Source organism: Chanos chanos, chromosome 10 (genome assembly GCF_902362185.1).
Source record: "Chanos chanos chromosome 10, fChaCha1.1, whole genome shotgun sequence".
Taxonomy (NCBI): domain Eukaryota; kingdom Metazoa; phylum Chordata; class Actinopteri; order Gonorynchiformes; family Chanidae; genus Chanos; species Chanos chanos.
The window spans coordinates 18,672,827-18,692,177 of record NC_044504.1 but is presented as its reverse complement, the minus strand read 5'-3'; the positions used below and the strand labels follow the sequence as shown (position 1 = coordinate 18,692,177).

Here is a 19,351-nt window from a genome sequence, read left to right as displayed (position 1 = left end):
AGTGGTGTCCAATCACGACGGTGGTTCATTAATGAAGATGAGATAAATTATGAGTAAAAAAATAGACTGAAGATATTTGGGGGCACATTATTCTTCTCTGTTCTATTCTTTCTTTCTTTCTTTCTTTCTTTCTTTCTTTCTTTCTTTCAAGTAAGAATACAAAGAGTCGCGAGAATAAACACGGTAAAGGGCTCTGCAGCGTACTCTGGCGGAGGTCCTTAGACAATCTCATCCCAGTCTAAGTAGACGTTTGCTTAAATTTACATTTACATACAAACAAACAAACAAACAAATAAGGTTTCAATTTTACAAACAAGGGCTTTAGGATTAATCCCAAACATTAAATGTCATAAAAGGACAGTAAAAGCCCAAAAAGTTGAAAAAAAAAATCATCCTTTCCTCATATTTGCGGTGAAGTTGCAGATTAATCAAAGTCATTAGCCAAGTGAGTTTAAAAAGGTCTTCTACAACAATATTCAAAGAACATCAAATTATGTATTCATCAACGCACTGAAATGGCCACATGAATGAGGCGACGTAGACGAGTTGCGTTTAAAGTATGGAAATTAGTTTTAAACATTGGCCACCATTGGCTCACACGAAAGCAGACAGCTCTTCTTGGTATAACCGCCCCGATACATCCTTCCTGTCAAATCCAATCCTCCCTGTCAATCAACTGAGAAAGACTGTCGAAGAGCACGAGGGACAGGGCGCGCTTGTTTTAGCGGTGAGTTTTCCGTTGGTTAATTTCATTCAGTGTGATAAAGCAAGGGAAAAGTGAAAGAATAAAAGGTAGCCTATTTCTAAACTGAGTTCTTCGTTTTTGGCCATTCGTGTTTTTGATAATTAAAAGGTCGTCATCTTTAAGAGGTTAAGTGTGACGTAATGGGAATGTAAATTAAATTGAGAGAATTCTATCATTTAAAATTACGATTACGGTTTGCAGTACTTATGGGTTATGAGATGTGTGAAACGTTTATTTGCACTTCGTTTTGAGGTACTAGAACGTGGCTCGTGCAGATGCTGTCAGATTGTAAAGTAGCCCCGAGAGTAGTTTAATTCGCGTTGCCCAGATGTGCCACCTGAAAGTCCTTTTTCCCATCGAATTATTGTTACAATGATATCGGTGTCGCTGAAGCACCTACAGTATATTACATATTTCCCACATCTAGACGCCAATGCAGTGTGAGATGATGAGGTGATTGCAGCCAATGAAAGAGGTCAGGGAGCTCCCAACCAGCATCGCCGTCTCTGCCACGACTGTCTATGCCTTGGAAAAACGTTAATTCGTCCGTGTTCATGGGATATATAGTTATTTTTGCTATAATCATAACCTTGTTATATCTTTCTATGGACCATCAACTATTTATCTTTTCACGTACGTTTTCCGGTTAGTTTATTTTGATGCCTTATCGACTGAGGTATTTACATAAAACACCAAGTTTCTGTAGAGTTCAGTGTTACAATCAGCTTTTAGAGATAGTAGGAGATATACACACTGCACCAATAATTTAGAAAAATATACTGAATAGATAAAGCAAAACATTACAGACTTAAATAGCAAAACATAATGGAAAACGACTTTCTTAAGGGGTTATGAAAAACAGAGTATTAAAATCCTGTTATATATTTTTCCCCATGTAAAGGGTGTCAGAGCTTTAGCAGCAGTCAGCTGAAGACCAGACTTGAGAAAAATTTTTAGCACTCTCTCATGTGAGATCACAAGAAATGCCCAAATAAAGAAACACGTAGACTTATGGTGTGACCTGACATTGTGAAGATACTTCACACACTGACATTGTGAAGATACTTCACACATTGTTGTCTTTTTTTTCTTCAAACTTAGTAAAGGATGTGCAATACTGTCAGTAAGTCACAGTGAAAACTTTGCATTAAGTTGTATGAAGTTTGAAAGTTATTATTTCTAAAATTTTCTCTTTTCATTTGGGACCCAGTTAAAAAGTTTTCATGTGAAATGTTTGTCAAGATTCTGTTAGAAAAAAAAAATCCAAAGCGAGGTTGTCATGTATCTGTATGTGTCTATTTGTCTTTGTGTGAATGTATGTGTGTATGTGTGTGTGTGAGAGAGAGAGAGAGAGAGAGAGACGCCTCATGACGCTTGGCTCCCTTTCTTCTTTTCCCTGCATTGACCTCTATCTCACCCTGATCCCAATTCCATGTCTTTCTCATAGAGACCATGCACTGGACTAATGTAACCCATGCAGCAACCATGCAAACCTTGGGTAACAACACAGACCACAACTGCAGCACTCCATATGAAGAGAACCGCATTCCTCTTGTTGTTATGTACAGTATAGTCATTGTAGTAGGTATGCCTGCCAATCTGATTACAGTCTACCTTACCTTTCGTCAGATCCAGCGTAAGAATGTTCTGGGGATCTACCTATTTAGCTTGTCAGTCTGCGATCTGATGTATCTTAGCACTTTGCCATTGTGGGCCATTTATGTAGACAATGGTCATGTCTGGCATTGGAGCTCTCTGGCTTGTAAAATTACAGGCTATTTATTCTTCAATAATATGTATATAAGTATCTTCCTGCTCTGCTGTGTGTCACTGGATCGCTATGTGGCAGTGGTCTATGCAGTGGAGTCTCGTGGACTGAGAAAATCCAAACTAGCCTTAATTATCACAGTTGTGATCGTGATTATTGTTGCATTGACTCATCTACCAGTGTTTACCATGTCAGAGGGTGATGTAGATAATATGGAGCAGAAACGCTGCTTTGAGCCGGGACAGAACTCATTCATGGTGACATTTTTCAACTATGGCCGCTTCCTCATGGGGTTCCTCCTCCCGTTCTGTGTGCTGGTCTTCACCAACCACGCCATTTTCGTCAATGTGAAGGCCAGTGCGGGGTTGATGGAGCGACAGAAAGATAAAGTGCGGTATTTGGCGCTAGCAGTCATTCTGTTGTTTGTCGTCTGCTTTGCTCCATACCATGTCATCCTGTTGGTCAGGGCAATCAGTTATAACCTGTCCCTAGAGGAGTGTCACTTTGAAAAGAGTGTTTACACTCCTTACACCATTTCCTTGGGCCTGTCCACCATCAACAGTGCAATGAACCCTGTACTGTATGTGCTGGCCAGCGATAACATCCGCAAAGAGATCCGGAGAAATCTGGCCAGTCTGCGCAGCGGCAGTGTCGCGGGCCATAGCACCAAAAACTCATCAGAGGTGCGCAACCCAAAAACGTGAGGAGTAAATCAGACTGACCCAATGCTTAGGAGAGACGGGAGTGGGAGCACTCCTGGGAGAGACAGGACACTGAGTGGAGACTGTTTGAGAAGGACGGATAACACACCCTCTGATCTTCCATTTGGACTTTTGACTGGATTCCCACTCTTGATACAACTGGATTTAACCTGTATCGGCCTTTCAGTGTTTTCAATCTTCCAAGTTAAGGCCGTGGAATGAATCAGCAGGTAGTTGTTTCACCTTCGAGTCCCTCTTTAGATAAATTCCATTTATTGACACAGCAATATCAGTCAAAATAACTTGATAATTCCAATAATACATAAAGGAAAATGAAAATGAATTGAAATTTGTAACATGAAGTGCAACAAAGTGAATAAAAAGTGATCAAAAATTTGTATTTAACCACAGTCACTCATTCCGCCATTTACCAAATTCAAATCTGTCGGATTTTTCCCCCGGTGACATAAATATGCCATGGCACTACCGTAAACATAAGTATAAACTATCATCTAGAATGTCATTTCACCACTTTAGTACATAGATGCATTAGATGCATATTCAAATGGATAAATAATATTAATACTCGGAAGTCTTTACATGACAAAAGTCATTAATTCACTTAATGACTACAACATTCCGGCCCCTAATTCTTGTATTACAAGCAATTACAACTCAATTTATCAGTAGCCATTACAATACAGTGTAAAGTAAATGCGTGCTCTTGAAATGAATTCAAAGCATTATCCATTAACTGCACTAGGTGCAGTAGTTCACACACTGTACAAAAACATTATAAAGGTTATCTTTAGAAATAGCCCATAGGTGTATTCTTCTTGAAGACTCAAAAAAGACAAGAGTTCCATGTAATACTGATGGACTGCATGCTTGTGTTCAAAAAGGTGCATGCTATATAATGAGGTGTATTGCATCTGTTAGTATATGAACATCAGTGTATGTGTGGAGTCAGAGGTTCCAGAACTTGACTCCAGCTGAAGGCTGACATTCTTAAATGGCCTTAAATCAGAAAACATATCTTGTTGATATGTTGGCTTTTCTAATTCATTTGTTTGTGTCCTGATGCAATCATGCCATGGCTTCAGTAACTTGTCCAATGAGCCATGAATTTCTTGGTGCAGAATTGTCTATTATGAGAACAGTTGTTGCACTGTAGTGCGAAAGTGTTCAAGTGGGGATATCTACTGCTTTTACTGAACTGTACAATTAGTGCTTGATTGCTCTAAGTACTTAGAATTTCAGCAGATGGGATGATACATAAAATAATATGATATACTAAATTAATTTTGAAATCATGTCTTTAGTATAATCCACGTATTGTGTTTTCTCATTAATTCAGCTCATGTAGTTCCTTGTTAGTATTGTACCTGAACTTCCTCTGATAATAAAACTTCTTCAAACTCCATGTTTTTTTTTTCTTTAAGCTGGAGCCATTGACAATGATGGCATAAATTGCATGGTTACTGATATGGTTCAAGACTGTCAAACTTGGAGATTACTGGCTCCATTATATTTCAGTAATCAATCCTAACACAGAAATAATCTACTGGAATGATGTGGTTCCAATCCTTTCTTAAAATTTTAATGAGCAGCTTGTCCAAAACATTTAAATACCACACTCAGTGTCAGTTCAACCAACAGTTTCTGTAAGATTTTAACGGTGTCATGAAAGAAATCGTGGCTTCCTCTGCTAAAATGTTCAAGTCTGTGAAGTGTGCAAAAAACAATCAGATGAGTGAATCAGTGTCAATGTGAAAAGGCACGTAGCCTGTGGTTAGAGTTTAAGGTGCTTAGAGGTGCAAAAAGAATGTCACGCACACACGCAAATGTGCGCGCGCACGCACACACACACACACATCACACACATCACACATAAATGCCTGTGGGAAAAAGCAATATGTTCTGTGTGTGAAAGACGTCTTAACACTTTAGTTTGTGACTTATTAAAGTAATGTGAAAGATCCATCAACTTTTTAAAGCAGTCAGATAATTACTACCTGATTTGCAGGTACATCAGTTAAAGTATTTAATGTGTCAGAGGGTACAATGTTAAAAGTCATGATGACGTGTAACAAAGAAAAATTGTATTAAAGGGGAGCAGTGGTTGCAATTCAAAACTCAGCTCTGGAGACAGACACCTACCAGACAGTAGCTAAAAACATCAGAACAATTCACAAAATTGAATCTACAACACTGACCTAGACAAGAAAAAATGTATATATTGCAAACCAAATGTTGCTTTGCAGGAATACAAAGTTATTTAGGGTGTCTTGATGCATACTGCAAATAAGATCTTACCACACCTTTCAAGACAGCCCAGTACTGAGACAGTGGATCACGTTGAGAACACTGCTAAATATACTCAATGTCATCCACTATCTCACTAGAAACAGCTCAAAATGTGCACACCATTGTCTGACCACAACACGTGAAGGTTAATCTCCACACTCTTTTTATTTGATAAATATTGACGCATTGTTTTTTTTTGTTCTCCTTTTTGTCTGCTCCCTGTAAAGGTCATGTGCAATACATAGGAGCACATTCAAACACAGGTAGACAAACTGTGTGCATTACATTGTCACCTGCCTTTACTCCAGCTGTTAGTTTCAGCTGAGTAGACTGACCACAGAAGCTGTTTTTTGCTCACTACTCATCCTAAGAGGCAGGTTAGAAGTTCAAGAGGAAATTGTTGGTAGACACAGAAAAAAAAATCTTTCACTCTTGCTTCCTTCCTTGTGTTAACGGTGCTCAGTTTACATGTACACCTGCATAAGTAAAACCTAAAAGCTTAATGCTTATGTTCCACAAAGATTAAATGACCAAATGTTGCTCTGGATGTCACTGTAGCCACTGGCACACATTGAAAGACAGGTACATTATCAGTAAGCATATCAGTAGACATGAATCATGATAATTACTCATGATTCATTCCATAAAGTGTTGTTCCATATTTTCTCAAGACTGAGGATTTGAGTTGCTTCATAAAGTTATAAAATTGGGGGCTATTCCTTATAAACTCTAAGAATATATACATTTTTGATGTCAGATAACATTTTAACTAGAATGACTTCGAAGGTTACAGGGCACAGATACAACATCATTTTATTAATCAAATAACAACATTTTATTCTCTTTAAATGTTGCTGTTCTGTGCTCATCGTAGTGTCACTCTCAAGCGTCCCATGTGGTCGGATGTTAAGGGGTTCTAATTGTCATCTTGTGGTTTATTGAAAAGACAAAAAACCCATATAAGCATTGTTCGAGGCTTAGAGGCCAAGTAGCTCCAAATCACTATCAGTATTGTTATAATCTCTTCAAAGCCAATACCACAACAGAGCAATTAACCATCCCACAAATTTGATAAACAAGATTTCTCAAGCTGTATATGTGTAGACATACATGGATGAACCCCAGTAAATGTATGTATGAATTAATTGGTTTGGGAAGTGATATGTTCGTGTATGTATGTGTGTGTGTGTGTGTGTGTGTGTGTATGTTTCTGTCTGCCTGTCCATATGAATGTGCTACTATCCCACTTCTAGACAAAACATCCTTTGTCTCAGTTGCACATTTGGACCTGAAGCAATATGCAGCTCTCAAACAAAAAGGAAATAAGACTTGGTTAGGCAGGATGTGGTTATTGTTCAACAGTTCTAACAGTGCATCCCTGAATGAGCAACTGTGAACAACACTGTAAGGAATGCTTAGAGGGTAAATTGCAGTTGATCAGCTGCTAACTGTACTAGATCTGCTCCTTAGTGTTCAAACCTGCACAGAAGAAGGCTAACATAACTAAAAAGATCACCCATGCCAAAGGCTGGGAATACTCTGCACAGTAGAATTGCTGAAAATCAGTAATGTGAAACTATGGCACTAGATGGCAGTGTAGCCAGTTATCCAGAGACCCTCCCTGTCATAGGGCACTGACGAGCTCTCAGAAGGACACAAAGGCCCTTGAGTTGTTGTATATAATGCTGAGCTAAATCTGAACAATTAAACCGCTAGACACATGTATAGAGCTATTTCTGAAAATCTTGAGGTTCTTATTCCAACACATTAGCACAAATACATACACACGTACCATACATATACTACATACTACTTCACTGGTCTCACGATTCGATTACGATTCAAAGGGTAGCGATTCGATTACAAAACGATTCTCGATGCATCGCGATGCATGTTGTTTTATTTAACTGAACCATGTTTTATTTAATTGAACACTTATGTGATTCCTCATTTTGTTATATTGCCGAAGTATTTAATCTTGGCTCGGCAGGTCTTCCACACCGTATGTGTTTTGTCAAGCTCGTTTTGGGGGATGCACTTTTTAGTTACTTAGTTACTAATTAGTCTACTTTATTCACAATAAAAACAGTATGCTGACATGAATGTCACTTAATTACAGTTTTTAAAAATCGATTATTTTCTTTTTATGCATCGATGCAGAATCTTTCACTTTTTAACATCGCCATGCATCGTAAAAACGGTTATTTTCCCTAGCTCTAATACTTTGTTTACAATAAAAACATCTATCTATCTATCTGTCGAGATAGATAAACAAATAGATAGATGTATACACACACACTCTTTTGACCGTTTTTCATATATAAAACTGTCAAACGCATTCAATGTTTTTGTCACTTAAAACAACTGCTATCTGCACGACTCAACAGATCCACGAGTGACCCTTGCACATTCAGTGCCCCGTGAGTTTCAGACACCGCCTATCACAAGCCTCAAAACGTGGAGGCGGACACCTTTCGTCAAAAGCAGTTGACTAATCATAAGCTCAGTGTATTCTGGAGCCACGCCTCTTAATACTGTTGTCCATTGCTTTCCTTGCTAAAACCCCGCCCTCAGCGGCTACTTCGGTGTGTGGTAATGGACTAGCGCGCGACGTGATCTCGTTCCCCGTGTTGTGTTATCTTTTTTACCCTCATCAAAGACGTAGCATACAAACATTCCTGAAAACGTTCGAGAATGGATGTTGACCACTGCAAGGCAGCAACGGCAATGTCTTCACTCTAAAAGTCCTTCGCTTATCTTCAGTCGATCCGACCGGAGCTCCTCAATTTATAACCATTTAAACATGTATAGGGACTTGACGCTTGTTGGTTCTGGTCAGTTGGAACGCTTCATTACAGGAGGTAAGACAAACCTTACCATACTGTCAGCTGTATTGCAAATATGGTATTCTAATGAGTTGGTTCGGTCCGCGGTAAGTACATTTATTTACATGCATGTGTACTTAATTATATAAGAATGGAGACGTGCGGCTCGAGAGTGCGGAGAGGTGGTTGTTGGTTCACTCAGTTTTGTCCAACACTCTTCCCAGTAGTTTCGATTGGCGTTAGGAGTGTGAGCTGTAACGAGACACAGCTAGAGGCTGAAGTTTCAGGACAATATGTAGGAGTTTTGAAAGTTCCTAAAAGAGGCGACGCGACACATTGTGTATCTGCACCACACGTTGCGCCTTCTTTCCTCAGAAGTTGTGTTGATAATTCAAAATAACGGAATAAAGCATCTACATTGTACAACAGCGAGTTATGATTTGATCCAAGGCAATCTAACAGCATCAGCAGGAGAATACAGCGTTCTGCTTGGGTGTCAAAGCGATTAATAAATGAGTATAAATCAGCGGAAAAGGCTTGAAGAATAGAAAATAAGAGAACATAGTCTCAGGAAGAATTTAGAGAAAAAATACAGGAAGAGAATCTTGTTGTGCTGTTACCTGTGGAACAAAAGCTACTGACTTGTATGGAGCATATACTGGAAAATATCTCTGAGATGTATATTATTACATTTTTCAACATCGTAGATTTGGACCATCACTGTGATACATTTGCTGTAAAGCTTAATATAAAATACACATTGCCTGAGTGATAATATCGACAGCCATGTTCAAAGCCATAACTGTTACCCTGGGTTTAACTTTTATGCTCCAACACCCATCAAATCAGATTTCCAGTCATCTGTCTCTGTCAGTTTACTGACGAATTTGGCAACCTCATCACTTTTTAAGACAGTTAGTGCAATTTTATGTAACAGAGACTTCCATCCTCCCTCTCATCTACTACCCTCCCCCTATCCATTTACTCTCCTCAAGTTGGACCCCCAGAGCTCTGATATTTTTTATAGAGACAGAAATAGAGAGGCCCTGATATGGTCTCTAGATATCAACAGAAAACTGAGCACAGATACACAATTTACTCCTACAGATAACCCACTGGATCAGGACATCTGACATGTCTTATTTCCTCTCTCTTTCAGATTCATGTCGAGCTGCGGAGTTAAGCGGAAACGAGAATTTTTTGAGGAGGAGGAGGATGTAAGAGGTGTAAACAATGGGGCCTGGAACTGTGATGTGTCCTACCTGGCGGAGAGGCAGCTCGTGTTTAGGCTGTGTCTGGATAAGATGCAGGGTGGCCAGATTCGCTCAGAGCCCAGCCTGTACCGTTCCGTCCTGGTGGCCAACACTCTGAAGCAGATTCAGGAGGAGATCAAACAAGAGAGAGCAACTTTGCCCAAGAATCATACAGCAGCCCCCCCTAATTATGTAGCCACGCCCTGGCACACACCTAACTTTCAGCAGCACCATGTCAGTAGTGCTGTCCATTACTCTGCTCAACTCTGTGATGGAGACAGTGAGGACAAGACACTTACCACGTCCAGTCATGCAGGAGAAGACGAGGTGAACCTCTCCCTTTTCCCATCAGCCTTCTACACTTCATCTTCATCCTCCTGTTCCTCAGAAGATCCACTCTCCGGTGATACCAAAGCCCTCAATTTATCCTCTTTCATTCGCTCTTTTGAGTTTTCCCTCCAAGACCCTCCAAGTTACATTTCTGACCTGGCTTTGGATGATGTCTTTGAGGATATTGACACGTCCATGTATGACTCCTCAGACATCTCCTCCATTCTGCCGTTCTGTCCAGTCTGTAGTGGAGTTCAGTCTTCTAGAGGGGACGAGGACCTCAAGCTGTCCCCTAGCCATTCCTCATCACGACCCCTACAGTTAAGTCTGTCTGACGTAAACGACCTGGACCAAGTCATGGAGCTCCTGGTGGGATCCTAATTTGGTCTGATGTGGAGTGGCCAGAAAACTGTGACAAAATTAAAACCAGGGCTATGTGATTATGGACCTATTATTGATCTATTCAAACTACACGTTTTAAACAATCTGAACTCTGTGAAGACCATTCTAGCTTTGAATAGTTTGATTGGTCAAATAAAAAAAAGAGAGAGCGAGCCCATCGTGGAGAACAAGAGTGTGGTTAAATCTATTTAAACTATGTCACTTCAAGAAAGTATTATCAGATAATTTAATGAAATTATTCAGGGAACATGGTAGGTGATTTAAATATCTGAATTAATACACATATAGGTTCTTTCCCTGAATTTGAATTGACATTCAGATAGATTCCACGTGCGATAGAAGGTTCTCCTATGTATGCTTGACCACACAATGGAATATCAGACATCAGCATGATCATGTTTTGATCATTTCCAATTTAATGTATTGTTTTTATATAGAGAAAATATTTATACTTTAATATGCATTTTGACTTGTGATGCATCTGCTGTGGAATGAAGCCACACATTTCTTTAACCTAACAGTTTCTACGAAAAGTTGAGAAGATGCAGGAAACAGCAGTTCTTTTATCACGAACTCTTGAGTGACGGTCAGTCAGTTAGTTACGAATTTTTAATCTGTTTTTAATTTGATTGCTTTTTCACAGACCAGCCAAAGAAGATGTCCAGTCTACCTCTTTATTTATGAGATGTAACACATAATCTTCTGCACTGGTTCTTGAGTCATGTATAAATGTTAGACGTGACTGGTTAGGATGCACGTCTGGTTGTAAGGCTTAATCCTTCACATCACTTTGGTTTGTTTTCTAAAGCTTATGAGAGGGTCTGTTGTCCCATAGCTAAATCAAGGGACGTTTCCAATCACCATAGCAACCTCTGTTCCCGCAAAACAACATTGTGCCTTGATGGAGGAAGGGCTTAAAAAGGAATGTTTACAACACTGGTACATGGGCTGTGTTGGAAAGAAATTTTGAAAGACTTTTAAAAACAGAAAATATTTATGTAGCAAATTTGCATTATTAAGAATGCAATACAGAACTGAAATCTCTCATCTTAGATTGGTCTTTTCTGTATCTTCCTCTCAGGCTATCCCTCTCAATCTACCTCTGTTTCTTTTTCTGTCTGGAACACTCTTCTTTTCTTTAGCTGCAAGCCTTTGGAAAAACAGCTTCATATTAATTCATTCTGACAGTCAGTGTGCATGCAGTAGAGAGGGAGAGAGAGAGAGAGAGAGAGAGAGAGAGAGACTGTAAGGGGGGAGGGCAGTAATGGAAAAGGGGTGTGGGGGCTGGTATTTTGAGGCTCTGACTTATGCCACGTGGAAGCTGTTTACTTATAGAAGAGTCTCTTTCTTTCTCTGTCTGTCTCTCTATTTACAAAATATACTAAATCAATGAATCATTCAGTCAGCACACAGTGTGTAAACTCGTTTGAAACAGCTGAATTTTTAAGTCAAACTTTAATATCCAAAATGCATTATCCTCATAAAATTCTGGAATTAATATATTGATTGAATATATGTATTCTGTCTTTAACAGCATTGTTTAGAATAATATAGCATATTTGTTTTTATCCAGCCACTATTAGAGTTGCATTGTTGAGTTTTTTGAGAATCTGTACTGTTTTTGTATTGGTTTGCTAAGCTTCCTCAGTGTACTACAAACCCTGATCCTGTCCTCTAAGTCTGATGTAGAGTATTGTGAGAAACAGAGTGGCACAGTAAGGATGTTTGCCACAAAATGGAACACACACACACACAGTTTTTGCAGTCATTAAAAGCTGAGGAGTGTTTGTCTGTCACCTGATACCATATAGATTACTATTTTTAAAACTACACTACAGCCTAAAGACTTTATAAATAAATGATGTTTATTCAGAAAACCAAGAAATGGTTGTTGGTAACTGTGATTTATTGTGCTCTGTTGAACTAACTTTCCTTTTAACTTAAGTATTTCTTTTACCTCAAACACCACAAGTTACAGAATCTAGAATCTAGAACACAGGTTATGGCTCATTAATCTTGTGCAGAATGAAACTGTAAAAGAAGTGACCATTTGGGCTTTGTATATCTGAAACGCTGCAAAAGAGGGCTCGACACTTCCCTCTTGTGGTGTATTCCTAGTTGAACATCTGAACAACCTTAGCACATAGTTGGGTAAAATATTCCATGTTTTTTCCTAGACCACCTCATAAGAATAGGATATACTACACCTTAGAGAGGTAATTTTACTTTGAAATTATTTCACATCAAGAAACTCAAAGCATGAGGGGAAATTTCTGAATGCAGGTTTTGAATGCCTTTAAAACTGATAATTTATTATAATTTAATATACAAACAGTAGAAATCATAATTTAAAAAGTTAAATGTTAAAAGTAAGCACCTTCTCTCAAATATATTAAAGATCATACACTCAATATTTAAAATATTTAAAACTTCATGCATACAAATAGCAGGTTTTGTCCTTCAACGTTTACCCTTCACTCATTCTCAAAAATATTTATGGACATTTATCTAACATCACATAGTGAACATATAAATAAACATATACATAAAAAAGCTTGTTACCTGTTAAGTTCTATGAGATTCTGGCAGTAAATTGTGTTCATGTATAAAAGATTCAGTGCCTACATATTCTGTCATGTGCATGTGTATCTTGTAACGTGTGTTGTGTTATTGATCTATGATCTAGCACAGTGTGGGATATTGATCTATCACAGTGTGGGCGTAGGGTGTCTGTGACAACTCTATGTGATGATCTGTCCTCGTTATGACCTTAGTGTTAGTACATGCTTGTTTGGTGCTGACTTCCTTTCCTGTGTGTGTTATTCAGCGATACAGGCTCTTCCTGTATTGATGTTTAGTGCATGTGGATGTCTGTGTTAGTGAAATGAGCCTTTCCTTTCCTGTGCTCGTGCGCGAGTGTGTGTGTGTTTCAGTGGAACAGGCTTTCCGGTACTGGTCCTTGCTTTTGTGTGTGTGTCACTGGAACAAGCCTTTCCGGTGTTGATGTGACATCAGATTCACGTTGCAATTACTGAGCCACTGACGGGACACTTGATAGAGGAATCCTGGGGCTTCTTGACAAGAGGGTGCAAGCAGCTACAGGACATAAGTATATAATGAGAGGTGATGGTGGGGATGATAATTATGGTGATGGAAATGGTACAAACTAATGGATGAATTGACATCATATCAAAGCATGGATACACGAATATATGACATACATACACACATATTGTTCTTGCTAAAAAAAACTGTACAAAAATAACCAGATGTGCTGGATTAAAAAAATCTTGAGAAATGATAACTGTCAAAGCACACCCTGCAGATCAGCTCATTTTTATTACATATGGACAGAGACATGCTCTCAAACACACATGCATGTGCACATAGAGGTGCACATGTGTGCACGCACACGCACATCACACATCTCACACACGCATAAAAAACACACAAACAGACATAAATAATGCTATCTTATTTGAGAGCAGAGCTATAGCAGAAAAACACATGAATGACTGCGAAGCATGTGCTCTCTCACACATTAATACTAGACTGTACAGAGTACAGAGCACACACTATACAGCACAGAATACACACAGTACTTTACAGAATACAGAATACACACTATACAGCACAGAATACACACCATACTGCAGAGAATACAGAGTACACTCTATACTTTACAGAATATACACTATACCTTACAGAATACAGAATAAACACTACACTTTACAGAATACAGACTCTATTTTAGGAGAGTCCTATTCCCATTCCTCTTTCTCAGTATTTCATAATGGAAAGTTAGGGACATACTCCTACCTTAGTCTGGATGAGAGCAACAGGAGAGTCCTCTGGTTCCTCTAGGCTTGGAAGGGGGCAGCTCTGAAGAGGGGAATGTTAATATTAACGTTAGGTCAACACCCAAAAACTGCCTTGAGTCTATCGTGTGCAGCAATACACACATACACACACTGTTAAACAGTGCCACCCAGCGGACAAACATTGGAATCAACTAGCTGCCTATGACAGCCTTGTGAACTATTTACTGGAGCATAGTGTTTTTTTTTCCTGGGGCAGTTTTATTTGCATGTACATGGAATGTGATTGTTAATATAGCTCCTAATGCAATTAGTTAGACTGAGAGTCTTTTCAGATGGTGTCAGCAAAGCACTATTTGGGTGTCTTTTAATTCTTATCAATAGCTCAATAGTAAGTCCACTAATTGGTTCTAACTAACAACAAACTGATCCCCCATTCTAAAGTGGACTCTGTGTCCTCTACACCCTCTGGTCTCAGTCTCTAGAGAAGACTCTAGTCTTCCTCCCTCACCTGTAGGGGAGGTGTCTCTGAGTGTGTCAGCTGCAGAGTGTTGATCAGGTGTCTGTAAGACTGTAAGCTTGTTTTGGCGTCCATGAGACTGGGTATCTTGGGCTCACACAACAGGCGATGCCACAGACTGGCAGCTTCACTAGAGAGAGAAACATACGCACATTCAGAGAGTGCAAAATAAACAGAACATAACCAGACATAACTGGACAAACTTTTTAAACCGGGAGCCAGGAGAAACTGCGGACTGAGCTATCTTATACATGCACAGAGACATAGCACTCTAACCAGATGGCAACAAGAGTTCAGCATGTGATTTCCTAAAACCCACAGGGCTTTAGAGATTGGAAAACATTGCCAACATACACAAACACACACACATACATACCATCTAAAGCCTACATGAATCCAAGTCAACATGTGTTTGAACATACAGCTTCACATGCCAGAGGTGGAGTTACACATCGGTTACACAATGGAGAGGAGCAAAACTCAATCATTTCACATTCTGAGATTTCTCAGAACACAGACAATTCCACACATTCATACTCACTCACATACTAGTGGCTGAGCTAGGTGTTACACAGTTAATTACACAGTTAACAACAGATAATCTGACACATGAGAATACATAATGACTTCTGTTATTCTGGGTCAGGTCATATTTATTTAGTAATTATACTTGAGTACCTTGACACAGCTACTGGCTCGGCAGGTGTGAGTTTTGTGTCCTGCAGTAACTGGAACAGTGATGAGCTTCCTGTAGTGTCTGTGTTCTCCACTCTGTCTTTGGTCTGGAAGCATGTTTGGAACACTGACAGCGGGCTCATCCAGTCAACAGTTGATACCTGCACATATAAAATACCTTGATCACCAAATGAATCTCAAAAATAAGAACTGTCTTCAGTTTGATACTGAATCATTTAAACTGTTGGTAATGAAAACGTGTCAAGAATGCAAGGCAAAGAATGGTCTTTGTCAAAATAAACAAAAAGCACTCACCTTCCCTGGTGGATCCAAATTTTTGGTTGTTTGACAAGGTAAAGATGTATACTCCTCACCGGTACCTGAACTCCTGTCACTGGGGAAACAGCTCCACTCCCCAAAACAGCTGTCCACTTTGGCATTGCCCCGGTCTGGGACACTGTAAGACGACCACTCCTCAAAGTCCTCAAATACCAGACAGTTTTCTCCACTACTATTGTCCAACTGTACACAGTCACTCATAGTGGATTTTTTTTCAGGTCCAGTGCAACATCAGAGGTAAAAATCCAACAGCCCTTTAACGGAGTGTACATCCAGTGAAGCTCTAAGAGTTCAGTCTTTGCGAATTATTTCTCGTTCTCGAGACTATTAAAAATAGTCCACATAGCTTTGTAGAGGCTGCTTCACTGGTTTTAGTAAGAGTATAACAAGCATTTATTTGATTTAATCGTATCTCCTCATGGTCTCTGGTGTTACTCTCTACTTAAAGTTTCACAATCTCCTACTGTTGTCCTAAAAAGTTCGTCTGACTGTGTGAAATGTTGGCTTTCTTTTGACACAAAAACGAGGGAAGTGCCTTTTGTGTTTCAGCTGCGAGGTCAATCACAAACACTTCCGTTCTCTGGCACTATTGTGTGCTCCTGAGTTTTCAGGGCTGTTCTCAACAGAATGACCTAAAGAGCAACCGAAACAGTCCTTGTCACTATAAAAATATTATACATCGTAAATACATTCGTCTACCCAAAAGATGAATGTTAACAAGTTTAATTTCAACGTAAATAAAAGTGACAAACTGATTTATGAGTCAGGTAGTATAGCCACAGTTTCACTTACATAACCTATTTAAGGTGTGTTAAATCCATGTCAACGGCTGATGAAGAATGTAGTAATATGAATAGTCAAGATGTACAAATCCATTACTAGAGATCCATTCAGTCGTTTCGCTTGCTGCTGATTCAGATCAAATTCGTGTTCTGCACTCTTGCAGGCCAACTGAAGAGTTACTGTAGACATTAAATTGTACAGCAAAATTCAGTGGATTAGCTCTTTCACAACTACCGCCAGCTAAATTCCACTGATGCCGGCAGTTTAGGAAATTCGATATCGGACTGAGAAATTTTACACTGCAACAAAGTCAACAGGTTTAAGGTGCAGCCTTTAAAATGAAAACCAAAAAAGAAAACTAACCAAAATTTAAATAAACCAAAGGAAGACCACTGCTTCACGCAACTTTGTATGAAAACCTAGTCTGGTACCTGATAAATCTCCTGAACAACACTAGGTTACTTCCGCTCGGACTTGCCCAGTGACGCTCAGGACAGGGAGGAGTCTGCGTATGACAACACAGAGTACGGTACACCTGATCGACTGATGCACCTGTCAGCTCAGCAAGGTGAATCCAACCCATAGCCCGCCCTAAGATGGAATGTCTTGTGAATAGCTGTTTTCTCCTTTAGGTCTGTGTAGTTCTCCACGTCATCAAAAGCATACGTTGCTTATTTTGTCATTTCATGGTTTCCCTACCCGGTGTGAGTGGCGTAGAAGCTGGCCACAGAAGCTTTGTCTTTTCTCTGAGCCGCTGAGACCTCGTGTCATCTTGCTCGACCAGTTCAGTTTATACTGGGATGGACAGCTGTGGATATAGGCCAACTGTTTTAGGGTGGGCGACCATAAATATTATATCCTCGCCGCGCAGAGAAACTGAAATGCCAAGACTGATGGTTAATTTTTATTCTAATTTATTATTTATTTTATTCTTTACACTAGTGAAGGCGAGTCAGTTTTCTGCCTTTAGTCTATCTATCATCATATGTAGGCATTTTGGCGTTCAGTTATTTGAGTATTGTGCACAGGCTATTGTTCCAAAGCATTTTCCCAGTCAGTTATATATATATATATATATATATATATATATATATATATATATATATAGCTTTATTAAGCACAGTTCCATTCTTTAAAACACACAAACTAACTAAAAACAATATATCCTTTGTATCACAAAAAGAGACTATTAGATTTTTTTATTAGGCTTATTATTAAAGTTTTTGCTCTTTCATATGGACAGAAGGCAAGTAGGCTACAAGTGCTGTCTATTCATTTGTGTTGACGGCGCAACCCATAATAAAAACAAATGCCGGGATGTGAGATTGATGCATGGAAATCAGCTGGATTTATGTGGTTGAGCCCTCTACCCGAGACTTATCTCTTGATAACATTAACTTTAGAAGCCTTTATGTCTCTTCTCTAAAGTTACTTCGTTGTTTTGTTGTGGACATATTTTGATCAATTATAGGAGTGACTAATTATGAAAAACTTATTAAAATTTAAATTAAATATTAATTAAGCTAACATTGCCTTGTTGTAGTGGTGGCATGGTACTCTATTAAGGATTTAAGGTACCCTGTGTAGAGTGAATGTAGGTGGACTTTATTTATTTATTTATTTATTTATTCATTCTTTCTTTCATTCTCTGTGATAACTACTAGTGTTAAGTTTCTAGAGCATTGTTCTAGGCATTGTTTATGTGTGGAGAACATTTAAAAGAGAAAATGTCTGCATCTACATTAAACTTTTTTTATCTTCGGCCTTGACAGGCCTCAACATAGAACCCAAGACTTATAGGCGTTGTTTTCAAGTAGAAAAACCGTCACGTGAACTCTTTTAAGGTGAGGTTGGGACAGCAGACCAACAGAATGATAATACAGAGTTCGAGAAACTTTGAGCACTCTACGGTGCCGAGATGAATTGCGTAACGTTGGTTAGCCTGTAATAACCAACCGGGTGGCTACAATTCCGCACTGCAATAGCTCAGGGGACAGCTGACAGACTCGCTCTGCATAGGGATGTATGGCAAAAGTACCTTTCACAAAATTCCCAATAAGGGATGCAGACAGCAAATGTTCCAGTCAGTGGACTATTATCGCTCTGTTCGAGACCGTTTGCCGGTATGGAAACTTGAGGACATCCGACTCACGGAACTGTACTCCTGGGACAGAGAAAACACTTATAAAATGTTCTCTTCGTCCGACGCGCTAATGTATGCTATTGTACATAACCATCAAGCGTATGCTAAATACTTACTCGACACTTATCCTGAGGAGGCATTGACTCAAACAAACAACGACCACAACTGTCTAACTGTTTCTTCTCATGTCATGTTATCTGTTCGCTACGACAGGCGAGAAATTCTGAATGTGATACTAGAGGTGGCGCAACGGCTTCCCCGACTTCGGCCCAACTGGATTCTATCTGAAGGTTTTAACTTAGAAAACGGACGGAGTCCACTGCATCTGGCATGTGAGCTTCTACAGGTGGAAACAATCACTATGCTCCTAAGAAACGGAGCCTCCGTAGAAACGGAAGACCGGAATGGAGCAACGCCAGTGGACGTCATTTTGGAGCATTTACGGAGCACTGAGGATAATGTTGTAACGAAGCGCCGATGTCTTGACAGCTTGGTAATGTTCATGACCACAGCACGGTTTAAGATGCAGAAATGTTTGAGAGATGACTGCACTGGTTGGTTAAGAGTTCTTGGACAAAAAACATTTAATTTTCTTGTGGGAGACACTCCCAAGACATTAGTCCTGATATCCATGCACAGGATTCTGCTCCAGATTCCCACGGAAAATTTTCTGAGCAGACTGAATGCACTTCCCATTCCGAGTCAGTTGAAACCTTTCTCCTCATTCAGGGGATGGTAGAAT

At 39.4% G+C, this 19,351-nt stretch overlaps 3 protein-coding genes across 3 annotated transcripts; all 3 read left to right on the top strand.

Moving 5' to 3' along the window:
* Nucleotides 1-2,230: 2,230 nt before the first annotated feature.
* On the top strand, nucleotides 2,231-3,217 carry gpr132a (G protein-coupled receptor 132a). Its single transcript, XM_030787433.1, has one exon. The coding sequence runs from the start codon at nucleotides 2,231-2,233 to the stop codon at nucleotides 3,215-3,217; it is 987 nt and encodes a 328-aa protein (XP_030643293.1).
* Nucleotides 3,218-9,509: 6,292 nt separating this feature from the next.
* Nucleotides 9,510-10,488, top strand: LOC115823384 (SERTA domain-containing protein 2-like). Its single transcript, XM_030787432.1, has one exon. It carries the CDS (start codon nucleotides 9,510-9,512, stop codon nucleotides 10,308-10,310), a length of 801 nt encoding a protein of 266 aa, XP_030643292.1. The 3' UTR covers nucleotides 10,311-10,488.
* Nucleotides 10,489-18,487: 7,999 nt separating this feature from the next.
* Nucleotides 18,488-19,348, top strand: LOC115823383 (ankyrin repeat domain-containing protein 9-like). The gene has a single exon (XM_030787431.1). It carries the CDS (start codon nucleotides 18,488-18,490, stop codon nucleotides 19,346-19,348), a length of 861 nt encoding a protein of 286 aa, XP_030643291.1.
* The last annotated feature ends 3 nt before the right edge of the window (nucleotides 19,349-19,351 follow it).

Coding starts and splice junctions, on each gene's coding strand:
- gpr132a (XM_030787433.1), top strand. CDS start 2,231: ATGCAAACCTTGGGTAACAACACAGACCACAACTGCAGCACTCCATAT.
- LOC115823384 (XM_030787432.1), top strand. CDS start 9,510: ATGTCGAGCTGCGGAGTTAAGCGGAAACGAGAATTTTTTGAGGAGGAG.
- LOC115823383 (XM_030787431.1), top strand. CDS start 18,488: ATGTATGGCAAAAGTACCTTTCACAAAATTCCCAATAAGGGATGCAGA.